At 52.6% G+C, this 26260-nt stretch overlaps 1 protein-coding gene across 3 annotated transcripts; it reads right to left on the reverse strand.

Moving 5' to 3' along the window:
• Window positions 1-1032: 1032 nt before the first annotated feature.
• Window positions 1033-20137, reverse strand: LOC118634481 (MYCBP associated protein). Of its 3 annotated transcripts, none has more exons than XM_036269048.1 (19): window positions 20076-20137; window positions 13967-14094; window positions 12877-13036; window positions 12628-12731; window positions 11335-11518; window positions 10971-11086; window positions 10273-10423; window positions 9390-9505; window positions 9185-9300; window positions 8593-8701; window positions 7867-8056; window positions 7242-7429; window positions 6184-6330; window positions 5312-5689; window positions 4780-4901; window positions 4019-4134; window positions 3441-3586; window positions 2620-2790; window positions 1033-1153 (listed from the first exon to the last, which is right to left on the reverse strand). In XM_036269048.1, the coding sequence occupies exons 1-19, from the start codon at window positions 20101-20103 to the stop codon at window positions 1076-1078; spliced, it is 2748 nt and encodes a 915-aa protein (XP_036124941.1). In that variant the 5' UTR covers window positions 20104-20137; the 3' UTR covers window positions 1033-1075. The 3 variants fall into 3 exon arrangements, with proteins under 3 accessions (XP_036124941.1, XP_036124940.1, XP_036124939.1); XM_036269047.1 differs by lacking the exon at window positions 20076-20137 and adding an exon at window positions 19843-19940 and having other exon boundaries at window positions 3441-3562; XM_036269046.1 differs by lacking the exon at window positions 20076-20137 and adding an exon at window positions 19843-19940.
• Between the last annotated feature and the right edge of the window lie 6123 nt (window positions 20138-26260).

The following is a 26260-nucleotide window of genomic DNA, read 5'->3' on the forward strand; positions in this document are numbered from 1 at the left end:
TGGCCCCTTGGCCACCGGACAGGGGCATCAGCCCTGACAGGGCTCAGGCACAGCCCCTTCTCTGCCTCTCCAACACTAAGTGCTCTGCTCTCTCTAAACCTCCTCCTCCTCTCAACTGAAGGACACTTGAGATCCCTGAGGTTCTTATCAGAAGCACCCAATGCAAAGCCCAGTGGCCACTCCCTTGGTCTCTCACACCTCTGCTCCATCAGCACTCAGGCAACAAGCCCCCCACTAGCAAAGCTGTTCTTCAAACTCTGGAGCCTGGAGCCCACTCCACGCCGGCAGCCTGGCCAGAACACAAGACGGCACTGGGTTTGAGCTAACACCACCTTTTCTTCCAAAAGCCATCTCTTACCCACTTCATGTTTCTCTGAGCAAAGGAGGGAGGATAAAGTCCAGAGGCTGGTTTTAAGGCAGAAAAGTGGCTCAAGGAAGCCAGAGGATTTGACGTGAGGAGGGGGTGACACACTGGAACCCAGAACAACAGCCTCTGGCTGAGGACAAAGGGATTCAGTCTCTAGGGGTTCAGAGTGTGGTGAGCATGATCCTCAGACACTGGGACAGGGCCTTGGACCCAGCTGAAGTGGGAGTATCTCAGGGAGCCAGGTCCCAGGGAGTCTAGTTTTCCTAGTCACAGACTTTGTCATACTTGGTGATGATACTTGGGGAAGACCTGACTCCAGGAAGCATTACCGGAAAGTATGGGGCAAGGAAGGCCAAAGTCAGGAACTATGAGGGGTGACGTTATCTGTCCTATCATCTGATTCATTCCTTGTCCTGCTACAAACTTGCTCTTAGGTTCATCATCCCACACAACACCTCCCCAGGTGTGTTCCTCTCCTCCTGTTGGATGACTCCAGGAACTGGGACAGGGTGGGGTGGGGTAGACCTGAGGGCAGGTGGGACCTGGGAGGACCTGGGCCATGAGCTGATTTCATCAAGAGGCGGCATTCAAGACATGAGGCATGATGGAAATGGTAGGAACTTAAAGGCTCTTTATTGATGTGTTTGTTAACCAGCTGCCCAGAAGGCTGCTCGGACACACGGGTCAAGTGCAAAGATGCAAAGGCTTCTAAACATTCTTGATGGGGCTGAGCTCGTCAGCCAGAACCATCAGGTCAGTCACCAGGGTGTCCAGCAGCTCATAGACCTGGAAGAACAGGACAGACATCACAGGCAAAGGTTATACAAGGGAGCACCCACCTGTGAATATGTGCCACGAGGGGGGACATATTCACACCCCACTGAGAACAGCTGGAGAGGAAATAAAACCAAAGTGGTGAGAATTTCTGTAGAATTTTTGTTTTTGCAAAGTTTTATTTTTCAAACCAGTCTGGGGAGGCAATCCTGCACTGGCCCCTATGACGTATGGGGGCACTGGGGCCCAGGATGGTTAAAGGGGCAACACTAGGGAGGCCAGGGAGCAATGCCCATTTAGTCCCCTGGGGTGGCCCGATCCTACCCTGGCCTCGTGGATGCCAACTTTCCTTCCTGTAAGATCACAGACCCACCTACTGAAATGTTTCTAAAACTGTTCCCTTAGTGGGGCCAGACCACACACCAGCCTCGGAAAATTGTTAATTTCAGAAAGCCAAGGAAGTCCACCACATGGGTCCTCAGAGACCTATAACTTTCTAGACTCCGTTGACCTTCAGAAATCTGTGATGTCACCAGCAGCAAATGGAGCTTCTGATCAAATCCGATCCAGAGTATTAACACAGTGCACGACGTAATCCCAGCTAACCAGCTGTCCACACCAGAGGAAGACAGAGCCTCGCCATTAGACTGATAGAGTGAGTATGGCTTTGTGGGCCTCCCCTCCAAAAAAGAAAAAGAAAAAAAGAAACACAACAGCAGCAATAACTGAGAACCCAACCCAACACATGGATGAGTTTCTGTGGACCTACTGCTTAAGAATGCATCATCATGAAGTCTCTGCAGTGTTTCAACACCTTCCACTTGGTGCTCCCCCAAGGAACACATTGGCCAAGATGCCATCCGACAGTAAGTGGAAGCAGCAAAAAGGGGAGGGCTTCTGTTTTGTTCCTAGTCTATTCTCCAAACAGCAGTCAGAGTGACTGATTTCCTCCAGTACAAGTCAGACATGCCACTCCTCTATTCAAAACCCTGTCTGCTTTTTTGTTTCACTCAGAAAATCCCGGAGTCCTCACATGACCTACAAAGCACCACATGACCTGCTCCTTCTCACGGCCTCTCTGTCCTCTGTCCTCCTGGCTCCTCCCTCCCCCTGCATTAGTTGCTTCCTCTTCCTAGGGCACTCCTCAGGGGTCCATAGGCCACCCCTCACCTCCCTTCAAGCCTCTATTCAGTGTCACCTTCTCCATGAGGCCACCCGTCCCACCTGGGCCTTCCTCGTCCCCTAGGCTCTGGTCCATTTCTCTCTTCCTTAGTGCTCATCGCCTAACACGCCAGATGTGTTACTGGTTCACGAGTCTGGCTCGCACACTAGGATGCCCTTCACAAGGGCAGCTCTGCTTCCATCATGGGTGCAGTGGGCACTTATTGTAGAATAGAGGGGATGAATGAGGGAGCGGAGGAGGGTGTGCAGGGCAGGTGTGAGCGGAGGGAGGGCTGAGTCCTGGGCTCTGCCCGCACCTTAGTTTGCAGCCTCTGGGTGTATTTCTCCTTGACCAGGGGGTCTATGGGCTCCTGAGAAGGGGTGGTGCTGTCAGGGGTAGGGTCTTCCAAGGAAAGCCTGTCCCGACTTGAAGATTTCATAGGCTTCTTGTCATCCTTTGTCTTGTGCTTCCTGCTGTTTAAACGGTCCTGCTTGGAGAGATGAGACACGCATACCTTCAATAGCTCCCGAGGGACATCCAGGACCTTCTCAAGAGCAGCTCACTAGCCCGGCTGGTGTGGCTCAGTTGGCTGAACATTGTCCCATGTACCAAGAGGCCACAGGTTCAATTCCTGGTCAGGGCACAAGCCCGGGTTGCAGGTTCAGTCCCCAGTAGGGGGTGTGTGAAAGGCGGCCAATCAATGTTTCTCTCTCTCCCTCTCCCTTCTTTTCTCTCTAAAATCAATAAAAACATATATATATATATTTTTTTTTTTTATCCTCACCCGAGGACATTTTTCGATATTTTGTTCAGATAGAGTGAGAGGGAGAGAGAGAGAGAAACATCGACGTGAAAGCGACACATCGAGTGGCTGCCACCCACACGACCCAACCAGGGCCAGGGACAAACTGCAACCAAGGTACGTGCCCCTAGCGGGAACCGAACCCGGGTCTCTCTGGACCGCAGGCCAACGCTCTAACCGCTGAGCCAAACCGGCCAGGGCAATAAAAACATATTTTTAAAAAAATAAAAGGAGCAGCTCACTGGGAGAGCATGGGCATCATGCAGGAGTGACCTTCCTTGGCCCCTCCAGCCTCCCCAGCCCCACCCCTGGCCAGACTATGTCCCAGAGCATGCCTCTTTCCCTAGCATCTTGGCTCCTTTTTTATCTTCTTTGTCTTTGATTCCCAACTGCTTCTTTTCCTGGGCTGCGGCTCTCCGATCCTCCTTCCCAACTCTCCCGGAAGTCAGCTTCGTTTCTGTGACGGAAGGTGATTTTCGATCTGAGGGAGGTGAATGGAAGACAGTGTGGCCTGTGGCTTAGCTGACCCCACGGGCAGGAGTCGGGAAAAGCAACGTGTTCTCAGCAGCTTTGAGAGAATTCCCACAGACCAGAAGCAGAGCCCCTGGATTGGGCATGGTGTGACCTTGTGGAACCGGACTGCGGGGCAGGGACAAGAGACCTGGTTCTATTCCCAGCTCCACCACTCCCCCATGCACGGCACGGGCAAACCCTTTAATCCTGGGACTCCATTGGTCAAATGAGGGAAGTGAACTAAGGTGACACTGAGGTTGCTCTGGGTTCCAAACCTTGGCAACAGTAAAAGGGTGGCAGGGGCCTACTCCAAGGATCAGCAGAGGTTCCACCATAGGGGTGCGGAAGGCTGAGGCAGAGGGATGGGCAGACCAGTGAAGGCATGGCTGCCCAGTGTCACCTTGCTCTTCTGGCATGTTCAAATAGATGGTCTCCTTCTCAGGCAGGCCCAGCAGAGACCTCAGCCACAGGGAGTGGCTCACCATGCTGTCAATCACATCCCGCCACAGCTGCAAACTAGAGGGCAAGACGCATGGAGAAAAGCCATCACCCTTTCTTTGCCCTGGAACCTGCAGAGGTTTGGATCCTTTCCTTGCAAGACACTGGTGCCAGGAGCTGCCAAGGAACTGCCATGGCCCTGTCCAGCCAGCGTCCTCACCAGCATCTGTGCAAGGGCTCGGATGGAAATCCAGCTTCAGCCAAGAAGACGTCACCTGGGGCTAGAACCAGGTCAGCCTAAACTCCAGCTTGAAACCATGGCTGGGCCCTGCACGAGGTTTCCAGCCTGAGGCTCGTGGGCATGTGTTCTGAGGGCCTTGCAGAAACCTATCCCTCCCAAGCCTAGCCAAGCAAGTTCCAAACAGGTGACAGGAAGGCTGAAAACCAAGGAGTGAGGCTCTTTGTGGAATATACCCCTCCTCTCACCACCCTCTGATTTCTCCTCTGTTCGCTGAGAAGAAACAAGGAACGAAAAGGAGGCAGGTGGAGGTGACTGCCCGCGGGGAGGGCAGGCGCTGTAGGGGCTGCTGCAGCCGATGCCAAGTGTGGAATGTGTGCAGCATCTTTTAGCACCCGGAGCTCAGCTCCTCGAGTCCTGGGACTGCCTGCCCAGAACCCCTGGCCAGATGAGGAGATGGGGCCGCCCTCCTGGTGGGCTCCTACCACATCTGGTACAGGAAGTCAGACTGCAGTGGCCTCTGCTCCTGGCACAGCTCCAGGGCTGCTTTGTTGAGCCTGATTAGGTCGTCTTCTCTCTGGTTCTCCTCAGGGAGTGTCATCGCTGCCTGGCAGGGTCACAGGTACCATGAGCAACCCTTCTGCCCAGGACACCAAGGCTCCCTGGGTCCTCTAGTGATGGGCGTGGTGCTGTGAGGACAGGTGTGCAGGAGGGGATACAGCCATGGAGAACCTGTCCGGGGTGCCTTCGGTGGGAACCTGGGACCTCCGTCAGAAACATGTTCCCACGAACCCCTTTTCTAAGGTTTGCAGGCTCAGAGAGGGAGCCCCTCCTGCAGCACAGCGGCCTAGGTACCCAAGACAAAAAGAGACGCCCCAAGAGACTGCTTTCTCCAGGCAATTAACTCAGAAGGTTAACTTCTTTGTCCATGGGGCAAGAGGCACTGCCGGGGACCCCCCTCACCCCACTGTGCCAAAGCTATCCTCCCGTCCCCACCCTTCAGGGTTAGAGAAGCACCTTTCTGAAGTCCTCCAGGCAAAGGTTCCACTTCAGCGGAAGGCCCTCCAGATCCCTGGGGCTCTTGGCCCTCTCCGGGTCCTGGCTCCCCTCCACCAGGAGCTCCTCCATGATGCTCTTCCGCTGAGAAACCTTGGCCCCTATTTTGCCCTTCTGGGTCTTGAAAGAATCTTGGGAGTCCCTGAGGACCACATCCTCCGGCCAGGACACTTGGGATTCCAAGGCTGGGGCCTTCTCTAAATGGCCTGACTGGATCCAGGACCTGGGGTCCAGGTGCTCCTCCTCGCCCGGCCTGACCTCCCTGGCCTTCAAGGCCGGGGTCATATACTGGTTCCACAGTCTATGCAGGCTTTGTACCACTTGGTACTGGTAATGCAGCTGCAGCAGAGGCAAGAGGAGACACGTGAGGAGGAGGCTGGGTGTGGGGCACCCAGAACCCGCGACCCTGCTCCTGTTTCCCCCTTCCCTCAAGAGCCCTGATGGAGGAGGCAGGAGGAAGCAGCGGGAGTGGCTGTGGCCAGAGCATCCCACTTCCCCTTCATCCTGAGCATCTGCAACTAAAAGCACTTTTTTTTTTTTGCATGTGCTCTTCCAAGTAATACTGGGTTTGAATGAAGGAGTTTGTGAAACTCTTCTCACCAAGCATCCACTTACGAGCTAAATTATCTTGGGGAAATTACCTTCCCTCCCTGGGCCACAGTTTTCCCCCTGTAAAGTGAGGATATAAATAGCGCCCATCTCTCAGGGCTGCAGGGAGGAGGAAGTGAGTGCTGATGGAAGATGCTCAGAGCAGGTCCTGGCACGTCAAAAGGGTTGCTGTTCCTCTCACCCAGGGCACTCCTGAGGGCCAGGGGCCAGCGCTGGGCCTGTACCTGAGGATTCCTGTGGTGGAACAGGTCCTCCTCCGTGAGACAGGAGTCCACAGGGGACTGCACACGCTCCGGGGTCAGGATGCCCTCCAGCAGCTCCTGCAGCGTGCCCTGCATGATGGTGACTGCCTGTTGGGAAGCCAGCTCTTTCTGGGGGAGAAAAGGTGGCACAAGATAGCACGCTGCATCCCGGAGGGGAGCCAGACCCATCAAGACTGTGCCTTCCTAGGGGTGGAGTTCCTGCCATTGTCTGTCACACACACACACACACACACACACACACACACACACACACACTTCCCAGACTCAAAACCCCTTGCGTCTCCCCAAACATCCTTGTTCCCTAAAAGAGGCTGAAAGTATCCGAAAGAGGGTCCAGTTCCAGAGAAGCTGCTCCCTCGTGGGGCCAGGAGGTCACAGTCAGCATTTCCCATAGATCAGGAAGGGCCAGGGCAGGGGCAGCACGGTCTGGGCCTTGCTGAGAATGTGACTTGGCCACACAGTCAGTATCACAGAAACAGGGTCATCTCGAGACAGAGCCTGGCCCTATACTAGCAAGTAAAGCAGACACTGCACTTGTCCAAACGATCTCTGATCTCCGCAGGGTGAGCCTCAGCTGAAGTAGCTGGTTCGTGTCTGGGAACCACAGTGAATAAAAACGCACAGCTTCCACGGAATCCCACAAAGCACAGCGCTAGCCGGCCGGGCTGTGGGCCTGACAGGGGCCCAGCAGATTCCCAGTTCCCACCTCACACTCACTCCGGGGGGCCAGCCCCACTGGTTCAACTGTTCTCTGTAGTTTTGCCTGGTTTTGAAGTCGTGCCGTTAAATGCAGCCTCACTGGAGGGTACCAGACAGCAGTGCCAGGGCGCAGGGTCATGCTTGTGTTTGCGAGGCTCAGTCTCATCTCTCTGGCGGTGGGAGCCAGGCACGGTGGAGCTCCCAGCTGTCCCTCCTCTTGCCTGCCCACCCACCTTTTACATCACAAAGTCCTGAGAAGTGCTTGTTGGGCAAGAGTGACTGGCAACACATCAGAATAACCAAAGTCCCAGGCCCCCTACCTCCAGTGACTTCCTCTCATCCAGATAAATGTCCTGGGCCAGGGAGATTGCATGGAGGTTGACCTGTAGGACAGCACCTCCCAGCAGGGTGGGGTGAGTTCCAAACTCCCAAAATTCCCTGAAGATGCCAGCATTCACAGACTTGAAGAAGAAGGTGAAGATTTTTGTTTCTCCAGGCAGAATCACACCTGAGAGGGACAGAGACAGATGTTTTCACTGAGGAGGAGCTCACTGCGCCCCAAGCCTGCCAGTTGAAAGTTAACTGAGCCCTAAGCCTATGCAGCCCCAGGCAGAGTGACCCACCGTCCTGGTTTGCCCAGGACTGAGGGCTTTCCTGGGATGTGGGACTTTCACACTGAACCGGGAAAGCCTGGAAACAGGCACAGTTGGTTATCCTAGCCTCAGGACTGTGGATATAGGTAGCTGGGCCCCTAGAATGCTTCTGCTCCCTGGTGCCTCACTTCCCTGCCCCCAACAGACATGAATAGTTAGGAGATGACACAGGTCACAGGAGAAATGGAAGGGAGGAGGCAGGGAAGGGGGGCTTGAACTTTCAGGAGCTGGGCATTAGCTAGACTTGAGCGGCTCGGACATCAAGGTGAGTAGGGTCGCTTCTCGTAGGTACCTTCCCGGTTATTGAAGTAAAACCGCTGTGTCCTGTTTTTCTTCAGGTCTTGGAAAGAGTCCGGCTGCAACTGCCGCCGCCAGTCATACCAAATGGCTACTGTGCCATTATTGACCACAGGCAGCTCCGAAGATGTTTTCTGCCCTTCTAGAGTTTCAAAGGTCAAGCGGACAGCAATTCCAACCTGCTTCTGGAGAAGGAGGTATGAGAAAGGTCTTTGAGGGAGGCGCTGGCCTGGGGTGACCAACTCATCTTGGTTGGCCAGGAACTTTTCTGGGTTTGGCCCTAAAAGTCCCATGTCCTGGGCCTCCCGGGCCTGGCCGATCTCAGACAGAGTGGTGTCAGACCCCAATAGTGGCTGTCCTGAGGTGCCATCAATGGGAAGAAGAGAAGATAAAACATTTTACATCTGATGCACATTTCTGCTCCTTGGCATCTGAAGAATATTTTAGAACCTTCAGAAAGCCACACCAGTTTGATTAAGTTTGCTTATATACATGCTTGGGGGCTAGAGACAAACTGGGTGACTGTGACACTCTCTTTTGAGCCTTGTGATTTTATTCTGGCTCAAGCTAGTGTTAGCCGTTACCATTTCCAGACATGCCGAATGCATGGCCAGATACAATGCAAGCAGGAGACTACGGCTCCTTGTGACGGCCAGTCACCTTGAGACTGCACACAAGGGAGGCCTAAGCGGCCGATGGGTGAGGGTAAAGGCAGGTTTACCTCGTCCTGTGCGTTACTGCCTCTGACCCAGCAGGCTGGCTTCCCACAGAACAGCAGAGAAGGGCCAAGAATAGGCATGGGGACACCAGCGTATTCTGTCAATGCATTTCTGTAAGAAAAACCAATGACATATTTTCCCTGAAGCTGCCATAGTCTCACCACATGGAGCCCACAGCAGTGGTTGCCAGCACGTCTGGAGAGGTGCCCTGCTCTGCCCTCCGATGGAGTAGCATCAGCTCCCTGGCGCTCAGCTTCCTGCGCCGACCCTGTAGGTGGGAGCTTCTCGAGCACAGAGAGGCGCTTCTTGCTGAGGCTGTCAGTGCGCACAGCCCTGGGAGAGTCTGGAGCGGTCCCCGCTGGAGAAGGAATGTCTGGGAAATCCCCATTAGGAGCTGGTTGCTAGGAGGGAACAGATGGCCACAGGGAAGCTAGCACAGGTGCTGGGGTGGGCTAGAGGAGGGAGCGGCAGCCACTGTGAGAGCTGGGATGGAGGCACGCTGAACGCAGGGAGGGAAACCTGCCCTTTAACGCTGTGGGCGCAGGAGGAAGCCCGGCTCCCAACCTCTCTCCCTAGGGCCCAGGCCAGACTCACACGTTCTCTGTGTCTCCCAACGAACTGCTCTCTCTCCTTTCAAGCACTGAGACGTCTTCCACTGTCACCGCTGAGAAAGGCTGCCCTCTGCCCACCACCTCCAGGCCATCAATATCCTCAGAGGGACCAAGGAAGGAAAGATTAGCTAACGGAAGACAGGTGCCACCCTAAGGGGCTTCGGACAGGGCACAAAGGCGTTGCCAACCTGCTGGCTAAAATCCAGCTCTGCCATGATGCTCTGCAGCTCCTTGCGTCGGTAAGTCAGAAACAGACTCCGGTCCCAGGTGTAGCGGTATGAAGCATCCTTCCGGGCCAGCAATCCTACAGCAGGGCCCAAGGACCCTCAGTCCCGGCTGCTGCCATGCCCTCCCCCCCACTCTTAAGGGCTCTGAACACATCCATCCCTGCCCCATTCCCACTGCCTCAGTGATCCTACACGGGCCTCCTGCAAAATTAGCTTCCAACCCATGAAATCCCTGGATGATAATAGAAACAGCAATAGCAGCTACCTTTTATTGAGTGTTTAACAAAGGGCCAGAACCTCTCACCGACTACACATCATGCTTCATTTAACCCTCTCACAACCCCTTCAGTATTTCACAGATGGGGACGCTGAGAGCCAGAAGGGCCAAATAACTTGCTCTGAAGCCAGTCGGCCTGGCGCCCTTTAAAGCAGAGCTACCCAAAGAAATACCACGCACACCACTTAAAACTATCTGGATGGTTGAAAGGGTAAAACGAAACAGGGGAATAATTTTAGTAACACAGTTTAAACCCAACATATCAAAAATATCATTTCAACATGCAATCAATATAAAAATTATTAACGATGTACTTTTCATACGAATCAGTGTGTAGTTCACCCGGGGGCACAGCTCCACTCGGACCAGCCACGTTCCGGGCGCTCAACGGCCGCAGTTTCCGCTGCCGCCCTGGACAGCACAGCCTGGGCCTCCGTCCCACTCACCTCCGCCACCTCTTCTACCTGTCACTGCCCTACTGACGGGGGACATGGACCTCCGCAGGGTCTCACACCAAGGCCACGCTGTCCCCCTCCCAGGCCAGTCACCAGCTGCCCTGCTCCTCACCCATCTCCTCCTGGATGGAGTGCGGCTTCCTGATGCGAGTGATCGGCTCCAGGATGCCACGCTGAGCTTTTGTCTTTGTCATTACCAGACCCGTCATTTCATCTCCCAAGTATTCCAGTCGACTCCAGAACCCGCTGGTCTCCTCAGAGCACTGGCAAGGAAGGGCAGACAAGTCCCATCACCTGGCCGCCGTGGAGAGGGGTGAGTGGGGGCCTGGGAGACAAGAGCGCCACAGACGACAGACGCTCACTCTGGGCGTCCCCTGCAGCGAGGACAGCAGGAGGGACGCATGCACTTTCTTGTGCTCAGGATGCCCTCCTGCAGCCTGGACCTGGTCCCGGACAGTGTGGGTGGTAAGACACTGCAGTGACATACCAGACATGACATGGTACCCTGGGTGGTCCAAAAGCTGGAGCCTCAGTCTTTCAAGAGAACATTAAGAGTATTCTAATAACTCAGTACCTATGCTATCTTCCTCTTCAAATCCACTCCCAGTGACCAGCACAGGCTGAATTACTTACCTGGCCAGTCCCCAAATGCCCAATAATAGGACCAACAGTGGACTTTTAGTAAAGGCCTTGAGGGCTGAACAATGCTTTGCAATGGGTAGATTTGTTTTGTCCCCAGCTGTGCAAACTGAGGCAGCCACCCGTGTCCAGACCTCCCCCTCGCAGGGCACTTGGGAACACGGTCCTTGCCTTCCCATCATGCTGCGTGGGCAGTATCCGGTCAATGAGCTCCCGCTCCTCCTGGATCCGTCTGTAGGTCTCCCCCGCGTGCACCAGCAGCTCGCCAACAGGCTTCTTCAAGTACTCTAGAGAGAAGAGCCAAGAATGCAGCCCCTCGCCAAATCAGAGCAGACAGGGCTCAGCACTCAGCACTGGTCAGCCCCTCCACTGGGCTGGTTTCGGGACCCACTAAGTGAGAAACTCAGGGTAGTGAGTGAACGGCACCATCGTGCTCAGCCTGAGTCCATCTCTGGACAGCCGGGAAGCGAAAACGCACAGCAGCAGGGCCTGGGTGCCAGGTGAGGCCAGGAGGGAGCCCGTCCTCCCTGCTCACCGCTGAGCGCCTGCTGCTGCCTCTTCCACAGGGCCAGGTTGCGCTGCCAGTTCTTCATAAAGTTGTGCTGAGCAGGCGGAGCCCAGGGACATGCCTTCTCCTCTCTGGGTGCTTTCTGCGTAGGCTCTTCTGTCGCTGAGGTGAGGGTCATCAGACAGGGCGGCGTGTGTATCAGCTCAGCCAGCTGCAAAGTACAACGTGAGTGTGGAGGATGGTGAGAGGCACTAAACTGAGGCTGAGCTGAGACTTCTCTAAATCCCTGCTGTCCTCTGGCTGGTGTGGCTCAGTGGTTGAGTGTCAGCCCATGCACCAAGAGGTCGCTGGTTCGATTCCCGGTCAGGGCACATATCCAGGTTGTAGGCCAAATCCCCAGTGGGGGACATGCAGGAAGCGGTCAATGGATGTTCTCTCTCATCGATGTTTCTATCTCTCTCTCTCCCTCTTCCTTCCTCTCTCTAAAATTAATAAAGAAAAATTTTTTTTTGCCCTGGCCAGTTTGGCTCAGCAGTTGGAGCATCAGCCTGCAGACCAGAGAGTCCCTGGTTCGGTGTCCGCTAGGGGCATGTACCAAAAAAAATAAATAAATAAATCCCTGCTGTCCTCCCACTGTGCCGAGGATCCCTCCTCTGCAGGACCCTAAGGTCGTGGGTGACAGAAAACAAATCACAGAACCAGAGGACCTTGGAAACCGCTGTCAGTCCCCTCTCCCCCGGAATGAAGACCTTGGTTCTAAGATTGTGTTCAAAATCTTTCCATGTCTGTCTTACAACCGCGGTTTATTGACACTTTCACCTGCAGGGTGACTGGGCCGTTTTTATAGGACCCTCGGCCTTCTAGCCCCTGATCAAGGAGGCTCCTTGCCGGGAAGCAGGGGAGCGAAGGCACTGAGACAGAGCAGCATTCCACTGTGGGAGAGCCAGAGGCTGTGCGTGGCCCTGGAGCTGTGGGAGGCCAGCTTCCCCCAGGAGAGGAAGGGAACGGAGGAGCAGAAGGCAATTAGGGAGCGTAGGCCTGGAGCCCTGGCGAGTGCCTTTCTGGGTTCAGTCTAACCGAGCCAGACACGCTAGTGCCTTTGCTCCTTGGGCACCTCTGTATCCTCATCGTGACTTTCTGACTTCCGCTGAAGCTAGCTTAAGTTGGCTTCACTATTTCAGTGAACTGTCACTTCAGACTCCCGGGCCCAGAGACTGGATGGACTGTCTTTCGAACCCCAGGCCTGCCTGGCTCTACCACGTGTGAGACTGAAGTGACTTCAGCAGCTTCTCTCGTCCAGGCAGGTCTGTACAAACGAACCTGCAGGTTCCCTCGCGCAACTGCAATTCTCCTGAGGTCCTGGAGACTCCCCAAGATGTGGTGGGGCAGGATCTGCTCACTGGCATAGAAATTGTCACCTGGACCTGGAGGCAGGGAAGAGGAGGGAAAAGACCAGCTGTAGCCATGTAAACAATTCAAGGGGCTACTTTCTGATGGAGACCCCACTGTCTTTCAAGGCTGACCCGTGAGTTCAGAGACCAGCACGGCCAGGGCTGGGGCTGGGCATACCAGAGTAGTCCAGTGGCTTTGTGGTTGCATCTGGAGTGGCAGGATGTGCTACAAAGTGGCGGACCTTCCTCCTAGGATCCTTGGGTTTGAGTTTACGAATGATAAATTTTTGGGTAATGACAGGTTTGTCTCCTGTTTCAATAAAGCGAGGAATGTGTTGCTAAAAAGAAACAAAACAGGAGAATTCCACTTGAGATCTGGGGAAGGAAAAACACCACCCATCTCCTCTGTCCTAAGTCTTTGTGGAATTCCTGAAGGCTGACAAATCTGTTTCTCTAGCTCTGTCCACATGTCTGTCGAGGAAATGCCTATGCAACAGACATGAGACTTAATAATGTCCTGGAGAGTGGAAAAATAACCTCTTATGCCTCCAGACAGTCAGGTGAGAAGTGGCTGACTTTTCCCAACAGCCTGGGGTTAGGATTAGTGGCTTTATCCACATCTGTAACTTTGCTTCTTCTTTTTCTTTCTTTCTTTCTTTCTTTCTTTCTTTCTTTCTTTCTTTCTTTCTTTCTTTCTTTTTTTTGGTTAATCCTCACCCAAGGATATTTTTTCCATTGATTTTTTTTTAGAGAGAGTGGAAGGGAAGGAGGGAGTAGGAAAGAGAAACATCAATGTGAAAGAGACACATTGATTGGTTGCCTCCCAAATGTGCCCCAACCGAGCCCGGGGATCGAACCTGCAACCCAGGTACAAGCCCTTGACAGGGAATCAAACCTGCAACCCTTTGGTGCACAGGCCGACACTCTAACCCCTGAGCTACACCAGCCAGGGCTGGAACGTTGTTTGTTAAACTCATTTTCCCTTCTGTGAAATGGGGATGACGGCTCTTGCCTCCATGAGGAGCAAGACACCTCATCATCTCATTCCTCTGTGGTTCTATATGAATCTCAGGAATGTTAAAACAAATAGTAAATTCCTTTAGCTGCAGAAGTGAAAAGAATTTGTGTCCGATGGATTTTTCCATGGAATTCGACACTCCCTCTGAGTAGAGAGGCAGGAGAGACGGTGGCCATGGTTGAGGTTCTAGAACACACGGGCTGGAAAAGACAAGTTCTTGCAGGAAGGGACCCCTGGACTCCATCCTTACCTTCTCCAAGTCTTCCTTCTTAATGGCTAAGGCAAGTATGTCATCTCCTTGTAGGACATTGCTAACAGGCTCAGGTTCTTCCTGAATAGGTGGTGTGGGCTGTTCAGGTACCTTTGCCCGCTTCTTTTCTGAAGAGAAGCAGAAGGTTAAAAATACTTCTAAATCGATAGAGATTGGACTCCCTGGTGGAGAGGCAGAGCTGGCCACATGGACGGATAGCAGGGGCTGCCAAGGCTACCCGGGCAACACTTCCCTGGGGCAACAGGAGTTCCTTCTTTTTTTTTTATCCTCACCCAAGGACATTTTTCCATTTTTTGTTCAGATAGAGTGGGGAGGGAGAGAGAAACATCGACGTGAAAGGATCACATCAAGTGGCTGCTACCCGCATGACCCAACCAGGGCCGGGGACAAACCAACCGAGCTACATGCCCTTAGCGGGAACCGAACCCGGGTCTCTCTGGACCACAGGCCGATGCTTTACCGCTGAGCCAAACCGGCCAGGGCAGGAGTTCCTTCTCGAAGGTCCCTCCACCCATTGCCCTTGGCCTGCCACAGTGACTGAGGCTTCTGTAGCTGGAATAGAGATCAAAAGAGGTTCCATTCCAGGCTGTGCTACTCATTAGCGGAACAATCTTGGGCACATCACTTAACCCCTCTGGACCTCAGTCTTCCTTTTTGTAAAAGGAGGAAGCTGTACTAAATCAGTGGTTCCCAAATATTAGTCAAATGTCTGCCTCGGAATCTCCTGGAGAGTTTCACAAATACAGCTTCTTGGCTTCTGTGTGGAGCCAGGGCCCAGGGAGCTGTGTTTTTAAAACTCCCTAGGCGGTTCTGATGCACAGTGGTTTCTGGACTAGATGCTTTCTCAGCCTCCTCCATTGCTGGCTCTGATCCATTGTCCTGGTGAAGGCATCAGGTTTCTTCAAACACTGGTTGTAATACAGATGTTCTTGGCGGGGGGTGGGGTGGGGAACTGAACATGCACAGCTCTTTCATTTAATAAATACTGTTTAAGTATTTTCTATGTGCCGGGCACTGTGCCAGGCTCTGGGGATATAAGGCCGAGATTCAGACTTCAAAGAGCACACACCCATGGGAGACAAGGCTGTCAGGCTGAACTATGGGAGCAGTCAGGGGGTCCCAGGCCAACTTTGAGGATAGTCAAAGGGCTTCCTAAGGAGGTAATGTTTAAACCGAGGGCCGAAGGATGAAGAGAACATAGACAAGGAGAAGGGTCTGGGGACCAGGCATTCTAAAGGCACTAGCATAGAGTCCTAGAGGAGAGAGAGAACAGAGCACAGCCCTGGAACTCAAAGCATGTTTTTAAAATAGCTGGAGTGTAGCGAGGTGGGGGGAGGAAGCCATGCCTGGAGAGGGAAGGGGGAGCCATATCACGAAGAGCTTAGTGAGGCGTGTGAAAACCTTCAGTCTTCACCCCATGGGGCGTGGGCCATGACGTGGCAAGGAATGGATTGCGGGGTGCAAAACCAAGGACGAGGTTACTTAGGAGTCTACTGCAAGAATGAGGCGGTTGAGGCAGCAGTGGCTCACTGGACCGGAGGGAAGTGGAGAGGTCTGAGCCTATTCCTCGCATGCGTCATGCTGGAGCTCGGCACTGAGACCCCATGGGGCAGACGCGCGTTCTCCAGTGAGGACACCCTCCCTGCCCGCCTTCCACAGAAGTGGGTTAACAGTTTCAAATGCGTCTCGTTTCTTTCCTGTCTGCTGCCTCTGGTTAGATGTGAAGCCCCACAGAAAATAATCAAAAGAAAACCCAAGTCCTGACTTCAGGGACTTTAAAAATATTTTTTCTTTATTGATTTGAGAGAGAGAGAGATAGAAACATCGATGAGAGAGAACATCAACTGGCTGCCTCCTGCAGGCCCCCCACTGGGGATCGGGTCCACAACCTGGGCATGTGCCCTGACCGGGAATCGAACCAGCGACCTCTTGGTGGATGGGTCGACGCTCAAGCACTGAGCCACACTGGCCGGGGATGACTTCAGGGACTGTAAAACAGAACTTGGTGTCTGCTGCTTCTTAACAGCACTTCACTCTTTCAGAGGTCATACCACTAACACTTCAAAGCCAGTGTTTTGGTTACCAAAGTCAAACTCTTTTTTAGGAAATGCCCACATAATTGGTGGCAAAACAACAACAACAACAAAACCAACAACAACCAAAAAAAGGCCAAAATCATTCTAAACACAACTCTAAATTCCATTTGTGGGCCACAGTCCATCTCCTCAGCAATGGGATCAGCCAAGACTCAGGAGTGTCGTCAGCTAAGCCGCATGGCTCTGGTCCCATCTCCTGTCACGTATGGACATGCAGCCTTAGGTTTTGATTTCTACTTTCCTTCTCCCTTCTCCACAGTCACCAAAGTTGGTGGCAGTCCAAGAGAGAACTGGTACCAACTGACAGTCTGCTTTGATAACTGTTTTTGTATTATTTCTATTACCCAGGACATCTGCTTCCTCCGTCCATCACCCTGGCTGGTTCTACACCTTCCCAAGGCATTAAACATCTCCAGCTCTGTGCTTTGTACTGGTGGGTGTACATGATCATGTCTGAATTTATAAAACTTCACCATTGCTGAAGATTTCTGGAATAAGTCAGTGTAACTCTGGTCTGAAGTTTTTCCTGAGAAGGTTATCTTAATATACGATCAGGGAATGGTATGTCCTAGTTAATAAAATATTCAAAATCATACATACATTTTAAACTTCAATTCGCCCTGGAGAATATTTATCAAGCACCTTTTTTTTTTTTTTGATCCTCACCTGAGGACATTTTTCCATTTTTTGTTCAGATAGAATGGAAGAGAGAGAAACATCGATGTGAAAGGGACACATCGAGTGGTTGCCACCCGCACGACCCAACCAGGGCCGGGGACAAACTGCAACCGAGGTATATGCCCTTAGTGGGAACTGAACCCCAGTCTCTCTGGACCGAAGGCCACACTCTAACTGCTGAGCCAAACTGGCCAGGGCTATCAAGCACCTTCTAGGTCCTATAAACTATGGAGAAGATGGTATAAAAGGTTAAAATATGGCTCCTTCTGCTGAGGAACTGAAAAATGCACCAGACACAAACACACACCAATCATAACATAAGGGCCTAAAATTAGTGGCACAGATAATAGGTTTGGTTCCATATAAAAGCGGGAACAGCTAGATGTGGATCATACAGTTTAGGGCTCTAGCCAAAGGTTCCGCAGAGCAGCCGCAAGGGTCAGAGGAAGCTTTACAGGCTAAGTGAGGCCTTGAAGGACAGGAAGGCTTTGCACAGGTGGAGCAGCCAACACAGGTGTTCCAAGTGGAGTCACAGTTGGAGCAAAGGTGGAGGCAGGGCTGAGTATGGCACCTGTGAGGCATGGTGACACAGAAGTCTTATTGGGGAGGTGGGTGATACTGGGGATGAAAGGAAAACCAGGGCGTGATGTCTTTGTAAAGCAAAGCTGAAGCATCTGCTCATCTTCTGTTGACAAGAAGGTTTGGTCCAGGAGAATGAAATGAAAACAGCAATTTAGAGCAACTCATTCAGTGAGGGTAAGCCAGGGGGACTAGTGGGACGGAGGCAAGTTGGGGAGTCCGGGGAGGAAGAACAATCCCACAGGGGTCACTTTTAGAGCTGAGGGAGGACTCTGAAGGGTCAAAGTGTGTCTCACTACTGAACGTGTAGCGGCCTAGCTATTTCTTTTTCTCTGGTCTGGAGACCCAAGCTGAGTGGGGCCCCTGGTGAGTCATACAGCTGGCATTTCTCCCTTGATCCTGACACCAGCCTCCTTGCGTGGGGCAGTCAGGTGACCCCTCTGCTGGTGCTGGACCAGGCAGCTGAAGCAAGGTGTTCAGGTGGGATGGGGGAGAGGGGATAGCTGCAGAGGAAGAAGAAACCTGGATTACTTCTCTGCTTCTTGTTTCATCTCAATGTTATTCTTTTTTTTTGCGTTGATTGACGTCTTCAGGAAATTCTGACCTCAGGGTTGTGCTGGGGGAACCCAGGGAGGCGCCGTCTTTACCAGGGCTGAGCTTTACTTGATATGGGAGAGGAGGATCTGGGACTGCTGGGAGACGACCCTGTTCCTTAGCAACAAGACCCGAGGGTCAAAAGGGACTTCTAAACAGGTTCACAGTCACAATACTGCTTGCCTTTTTGCTTATAATCAGAGACCCTGGAGTAACCTAGCACAAGATTACAAGATTACACTTGTTGATCAGCTGTATTATAATGGGGGTGGGGAGTAATTAGAGGCTTCTCCTGAGATATTTAGGGGAACTAAACACTGATTTTTTTCCCTCCTCACCCTGGTGCATGTTATTAACTCAAGGGCTATTTAATAAACTCAATTCCCCCTATTAAAAATAAATATGCACTGAAAAATCTCTCCTTGATCTGTTCAAAGCTGATAAGATCTCCAGAAACTAGGTAAACAGTAGTTAGGAAAGCCCTTGACTGCCCTTGGGAAAGGAGACCAGTTATTCTTCTCTCTTTTTCTCTTAACTGTTAATAAGTGTATCCTGAAACAGCATCACAATGCTGCCTCACTCGGACTTCCATGCTCTAAAGAAGCATGAAAGAAAGCCATACTGAAAACTGGCTAAGCTTCTGTTAGTTTGACTCTAGGCCCATCCCTCTCCTCACACTAGGAGTGACCCTGAGGCTGGGTCTCCCCAGGGCCTGCAGGGCACAGAAAGCCCTTTCACAGGTCTAACCCTTGTGCAGGCCCCTCTGGCTCCCTTCCCTCTCCTCCACACTCACCACCCCTGCCCTGGCCACCAAGGTCATACAGGTTCACAGTTCTATGCCTCAGCTCATGCTGCTCCCTAGACCTGGAGAAGTAAACTACTCTTTTTTTTGGGGGGGGGGGGGGGCGGGGTTTGGTTGGCCACAAATGTCACCTTCTTCAGAAGAACCTTCCCTCCTAAATCTACCATCCGAGTCCTGGGTCAGGTGCTCCGAGTCCCCTTAATACAGGCACCTATATTCCAGCATTTATATTGTCTGGTTATTCCTCTGGGAGTTCACTAAACTGAATTTCTTGAGGGCTGGAGTCACACAGTTAATACCAACACCTTTGTTGCCCAGCACAGTGCCCACACACATCAGGACCTCAATAAATGGAAACAGCACACACACACACACACAAAAACAATGGAAGGGAGGGTGAGTTGCAAATGGGAACATGTCCATGGGGTCAGTCTGCTGTCAGGCACCCTGGGGCTCCCCCACCTACAACCAGAGGGTAGCTGCAGAGGGAGGCCAGGAAGCTGTCATGTCTAGTGACTGTCTCCCGGTTAAACAGGCAAGTCAGGTGTCATCCAGGTGAAAAGCGTAGTTAGAAACAAAACCAGCCAAGTTAGCACTTCTTGGAATTTTCCAGCAGGAATCTTGGGTGACACCTTCAAAGAATCCCACCAAATTGTGGATTTCACCACCTCATCATGTTCCTGACATTCTTTCCTGAATCTTTTTCCCAAGGACCCCATGTCCTGTTCCTTCCCATCTTAAATTCTTTCCTGGCTCTTCCTCCCTCCCCCCCAGATTCTCCCTTCTTTGTCCCTTCCTAAGATACGGTTCCAGACAGGGGTGTCCTATGCCTTTCTGCCCAAGGCCATCTCCCCAACAATTGATCTCTGAGGCCTCAGTCAGTCCCCCACTTCCTTGTACCCATCTTCAATGCCTCTGTGCCCCCTCCCTTCGGGGGGGGGGGTCTCCGCCTTGTTCAGCACGCCTTGCCTCGTACCCCATTCCCCAGTGGTCTTTACCTCCATCCTGGTGTCACCCCCATCCTCCGGGCCCCATGTCGCGAATCCCATCCAAGAACCCCTGCCCCTGCCCGCTTCTCCTGCGTTCCCAAGGCAGCCAGCGCCAACCTTTCAAGCTCTCTGCGGCCTCCAAGAATCTGCTTGAAGGTATTCTGAGGCGGGAGTCTTTCTTTAGAGCCTTCATTGTGCCGCTCGGCCCGAGAGCGTGGTCCTACCCCGCGGTGACCCGGCATAAGGTGGCCGTGCGGCAGCCCGCTCGACCCCGCGACCCCGCGACCCCGCGCCCGCCCGCCGGTGGCCGCCGCGTCCATAGCAACCGGCGCCCTGCCCGGGGCACCCACCGATCAGCTTGGGCGGAGCCTTTTTCATCGGACAGGCCCGACACGCCCTCCGAGGGCCGCTCCTTCTCTGTGCCGACCCTGTAAACAAACACCTCGGGGCTCGACCGTGACGTCACAGGCGGTGCAGACCAGCGCCATGACATCACCAGCCCGCCCCTCTGCGCACTCAGCCGGCGCTTGGTGGCTGCCGGCCCCTCGGGGCTGCCCGACTCCCGCCTTCCCTCTGCCCTTGCACAGCCTGCCCGGCTTTCACCGGTGCCGCAGACCCCGGAGGGCTACCCTGGGATTTTAGTTACCCTAGGATTTTAGTTACCCTAGGATTTTAGTTACCCCAGGATTTTAGTTGCCGGCGGCCCCAGCCTGTCCCCTGGTTGCTCCTGGTGACCGTCTCAGCACACTGTCACTGCAGCTACTTTGGCATCACTTCCCAAATCAGCCAACTTTCCCTCACCTCTGCCCAGCTTCGGGCCTTCTTACATTGCTGGTTTCAGTACCTGACCCCCAATTTAAAGCAGCCCCTCTGTTATCTTTATAATTGCACCCAGTTCATTTTTCCCGGAGCCTTAATACATTCTGCAATTATTTTATGTGGTTGCCTGTTGTGAAGCTTGTTGTGAGAATGTAAACTCCATACGAGCAGGGAAGTCTGTCCCTTGTCCCCATCCTAACCCAAAGTTTAACCCGTAGTGGTCAGTCTGGCTCTAGAGCCAGGCAGAACTGGGTTCTAGTTCCAGCTCTGCCTGCTTGCTGGCTGTGTGTTCTTGGGCCAGTCCCTTGACCTCTCTCAGCCACGGTTTCCTCACTTATAAAGTGGAAGTCATAATGCCCTCCTGCACAGGGCCACTGTAAGGATTAATACGAAGTTTGCAATTAAACCCCCAAATGCTCATGAAACTCTAATCTGTTCCTCAGCGTGTAGAGGGTCTTTGACCTTTTGGAAAGTTACACAGCTTCTGGGGAGGCTGGCTGGGGCAGAACAGAGATCGGGGGGCTGTGTGGGAGGATTCAGTAGAGGTTAAAGGACGGGAGGAGCGGGTGCGATTGGTGCATGGTCAGGCAGGCACACAACCTGGTTAGGCTCTGCCACCAGCCCCAGTGACCTTGAACAGGTCTCATCCCCTCTTTGTGCTTTAGTATCACCATCTGCATCATGAAGACTAGCTCAGAGCTGCTTAATCCTTCGAGAATCTGATCAAAGCTGGGAAACCTTCCAGAAATGTATGTGCGTGTGTGTTACGGTGTTAAAATACACAAAATTCACGACGTTAACCAATACAATGCAATGGCATTTAGTACATTCACAATGTTGTGCATCTATCACCATTGTCTAGTTCCAGAACTTTTTCATCTTCCCAAAGAAATTTTGTATCCATTAAACGTTCACTGCCCCTTTCACCCTCCCTCTAGCCCCTGGCAACCACTAATATACTTTCTGTTTTTATTGATGTGTCTGTTCTGAGTATTTCCTGTAAATGGAATCACACAGTATTTGGCCTTTTGTGCCTGCCTTTTTTCACTTAGCATAGTGTTTTTAAGGTTCGTCCACATCATAGCATGTATCAGTACTTCAGTGCTGTTCATGGCTGAATAATATTCCACTGTGTATTGTACTTTGTTTATCTAGTCATCTGCACATTTGATTTTGCACATGATTTTGCATTCAATTCCAGGGATTCTCTGAAGTTCATTCATGTGCCCCTGGGGTGGAGTGGGTTGAGGTCAGTGTGCCTTAGACACAGAGCTGGGTTGTCTGTGTTTTCAACTCTAATGTATCTGCTCAGGGGCTAGTGATTAATCACAACTTGGAAAAGGCAGAATGGATATTAGGGGAGACTTCTTAGAGGAGGAGCATTTGAGCTGGGCCGCTAAAGAGTTCAACAGGCAGGTCAGGCGGCAGACACTCCACATGAGGACACAGCAGGAGCCAAGGCCCAGAGGGGATAAAACACAAGTTCAAGTTCAGGGAACAGCATGCTTTAGCCACCATAACTTTAGTCATCTCCTCCCAGTTTGGCAACAATGAGCAACCTCCCTGAGCTGGGGAGGTGGAGGTGGCAGGGTTGATAGAGGACACGACATCAATTATTGCTTTATGTCTCTGTTTATTTCCACCCAGCCAGGTGCCGGACATGTCCTCAGCTCCTCTTTGCAGAAGCTAAACAGCTTCCCTAAATAGAAAATGTGTTTCCTGCACTGGCTGCATCATCCCTTTCCAGGGACAGCCACGCTCCAAAGCCTAAGACTGGGACAGTCTGTTCTCAAGCCCCTCACAACTAACGCACCCTTTTTACATCTGGCTCCCTCTTCCAGTTCATCCTGCCACTTCTGCCTCACCTCCATGTGCACAGCTGGCCCCTTCCCCTATTGTCTGCATCCCACCCCCTACATCTGGCCAGCCCCCACACATACACCTGGCTCACTCTCCCCAGCTGTTCATTCCCCCCCATCCAGCCACCATCCCTGTTAAACGACCCATCACACCATTACCCTCCTTGCTAGACCCTTGCTCAGCTAGCATAGAACAGGAATCTTCCATTCTTCTTGGCCCTGGGGTCAGGCCACTGCTGGACACTATTTCAAGCATGATTTCAGTCTCAGGGGTGAAATTGCTCTATTTCCTCTGGATGCCACATAGCGTAGGGATTGTGAGCAAGGGGGACTTTGGTGCAAAATGTGGGTTTGCATCTCAATGTTGCCATTTCCTAGGCAAATCTCACAGAGTTGCCGTCATCCTCTACCATCTGTCTCGTCCTGTTTTGCTATCTCAGAATCCTTACCCCATCCATATTTCTGTATGGTCTATCTTCCCCCACTAAAGTATACGGTCCAGGGGGGCAGGGGCTTTGCCTGTCAGATTCACAGCTAAATCCCAGTTCCTGGAATAGTGTCTGGCACACGTGGTTCATTAATAATGGATGGGAGGGAGGGAAGCCTGGAGGAGCATCAGTGGACTCATGGAGCTGCCTTCCGGTATCCAGGGGGCAGGGAGACAGCCTGGCTCCTTTTGTGCAGCACCGAAGGGCAAAACCATGAACCACCTGGGAGATTTGCTATAAGACTTTTCTAAGAATTCGAGTGCCCTCCTGTGTTCCAGCACAGGCCCGGGAGCCATCTCCCTGGGCTGCTGCTGAGGGCCTACGGACATGCACGGACACTGAGTTCTGGGGTCTTGCTGAGGCTCTCCACTAAAGGAAGTCTCTCTGTCTGCATCCGTCCCTCCCTCTTTGTCCTGGTAGGAGAATGCTGCTTGCTGAGGGCAGAATCAAGGCCCAGGGAACTGACTCACCTTGGAGACTTCTCCCTAGTCTAGATTGTGGGGGTACCTGAGGAATCGCCCTGTTCCACCGGTGAGAACATTGTTCTAGTGGCATTGGCCTGAAACTGGAGGTGATGGAGATGATGCGGGAAGATGCTGAGTTAAAAGCCCTGGGTCCTAGTTTTATCTATCTCTGTGACCCAGGCACTGTTCCACCCCCCCCCCCCCCAAGTCATATCTACTTCCCTTACAGAATGGCCTCAATGCCACCACCTTCATCGACTTCCCAGGATCAATGCAAGCATAAAAAAGAACAAAAACACAAAGTTGTATAAGCACTCTGAAAAGTGTACAGATGGAAGGGATTATTGTTAAGGCCCAGAACACTCAAATCCACTAAATAATTTCTCTTTCAGTGTGGCAGGCAGTACAACGGCTCTCTGAAGATATTCCCATCCTTATCGCCGGAAGCTATGAATTTGTTACCTTACATAAAAAAGGGCTTTGCAGATGTGATTAAGGATTCTGAGATGGGGAGATTATCCTGGTTTATCCTGATGTAACCACAAGGGTCCTTGTAAGAGGGAGGCAGGGGGATCAGCGTCTGAGAAGGAGATGTGATGGAGGAAGCAGAGGTCAGAATGATGTGGCCATGAGCCCAGACATGCCACGGCCTGTAGGGAATTGTGAGAATTACATATGACACCACTCAGGAGCTGGGTTCTGAATATGAGCATGCATGTTTGCAGCGCCTGTGCTGTCTGGTGAGCAGACTGTCCCTGGACTTCAGATCTTGTTCCAACAATATTGCCTGCTTGACAGTTTTTGCTTTGTTATTTTTTTTATCCTCATCCGAGGACATTTTTCCATTTTGTTGTTGTTGTTGTTGTTGTTGTTGTTCAGATAGAGTGGGAGGAAGAGAGAGAGAGAGAAACATCGACGTGAAAGGGACACATCGAGTGGCTGCCTCCCGCATGACCCAACCAGGGCCAGGGACAAACTGCAACCGAAGTACGTGCCCTTAGTGGGAACCGAACCCGGGACTCTCTGGACCGCAGGCTGTCGCTCTAACCGCTGAGCCAAACCAGCCAGGGCTGTTTGTTATTTTTAATCCTCACCTGAGGATATGGTTTTTTATCAAATTTTTTTTTTTTGAGAGAGAGAGAGGAAGGGGGAGAGAGAATCATCATTATGAGAGGGAAACATCGATCAGTTGCTTCCTGTATGCACCTTGACCGGGGATTGAACCCGAAACCTAGGTATGTGCCCTGACTGGGAATTGAACCCGAAACCTTTTTTGGTGCACAGGACAACACTCCAACTAACTGAGCCACTTGGTCAAGGCTGCTTGACAGTTTTTATAACTTATTTTGCATTGTTCATAAATTAATCGGAAGGGTCAGTGTGGGTGGGGACTTGGAGGAGGGGCGTTTCCACAGCAACTTCCTCAGTGATCTAAAGCCGCTCCCCTGAGCTGAAGCTCTGGCCACCGTGTCCCCCATCAGTGCTGCCAAGGCCCTCACTGGGGTCTCAATCACTAGAAGCAAAGTGAGGCCAATGTCAGTGTGTCAGGTTCAAGGGCAGGGGAAGACTCAGGCTGAGTCGGGGACAGCAGGAATGCAGGGGAGGAGATGTAAGGTCTGGGGAGGATGAAGAGCAAGGGCAGCAGGAGAGACCTAATCCGGAGGTTTGGATAAAGAAAAGGCACAAGCTGGGAGTGCGCCCCAGGTGTCCGGGGTCTGGGAGGCAGGTGGAGGCGGTCGTTCCCCTGAGGAATGGGGCCATTCCTGTTTGACCTGATGGAGGAGTGCTGGTATGAGGAGTCACCTGCTGAGGGGCCTTTCCTCCCCCCGTGGGTGCTGCTGTCAGGCTGCCCTGTGGCACACGCCCTCCCAGCTACCTGGGAGTTGGCAGTTCTACACTGGGCCAGGGGAAATTTTTCCAGAAGCCCAGGGTTACCTACTGACAGGTTTCAGCATCACAGGGAAACAACAGGTTTCTGTTCCTGTCAGCACCAGGAGTTGCGTTTGGGACCTGCGTTCTTCAGAGCCAGCATGCCCAGGGCCCTGTAAATCACAGCGAACACATTAATAGTAATAACTACTTCATTTGTCAAAGGCGCATTTTGTGCCAGGAACAGCAATAGGCTCCATCCATCCATCCATCATTGCCAACCTTGTAATAACCTTGAGGAAGGCACAGTCCCTGCTCTCAGAGCTGAGAAAATGGAGACTCACAGAGTGAGTGGCCTAGCGAAGGTCACCCAGCTAGTAAGTGACACTGGTCCCCTCTCAGGGGCATTGCTCTGGCACCCCCCCCCCCCAAGGCTATATACTCCAGGAACCTGAACACCATCTCACCTCCCCCACCCCCATGGAAGCAGGACGATGGGGCGGCTGCTCAGGCTGGATGTGACATGGGGTCTGTGACCCAGGAGGAGGAGGCAGGGCGCCTGGCTTGGTGGACACAGTGGCCAGGGGCTGCCGTCCTCCTCTCACTCGCTACTGGGAGAGCTCGGCACAGGAAGCAGTCTCAGGTGTTGGCCGGCCCAGACTCTGAAACATGAGCATCAGGCTCACTGGAGAGCATCACAAATGCAGATTCCCGGATAGAGATTCAGATGCTGTACACCTGAGGGGGGATGTCCAGGAATGTGTATGTTATGGGGCCCCTGGTAGTTGCGATGCAGAGCCAGGTCTGAGAACCGGGGGCTGGTCCCACCCCCTCACTACACAGGAGAACTAGACCTTGGATGAGGGAACGTGCTGCCCGTGGTTACGTACAGGACGGAGGTGGCAGTGCAGATTCCAGCCAGGTGGGCCCGGCTGCCACCATTAGACTGTGACTCCTGGGAGAAGAAAGCCAACTTGAAAGTTGACCAAAAGTGGAGCCTGGGACTGATCAGAAAAGTCACAAGGCAAAAGATGGG

The sequence above is a fragment of the Molossus molossus genome, unplaced genomic scaffold (genome assembly GCF_014108415.1).
Source record: "Molossus molossus isolate mMolMol1 unplaced genomic scaffold, mMolMol1.p scaffold_m16_p_19, whole genome shotgun sequence".
NCBI lineage: Eukaryota > Metazoa > Chordata > Mammalia > Chiroptera > Molossidae > Molossus > Molossus molossus.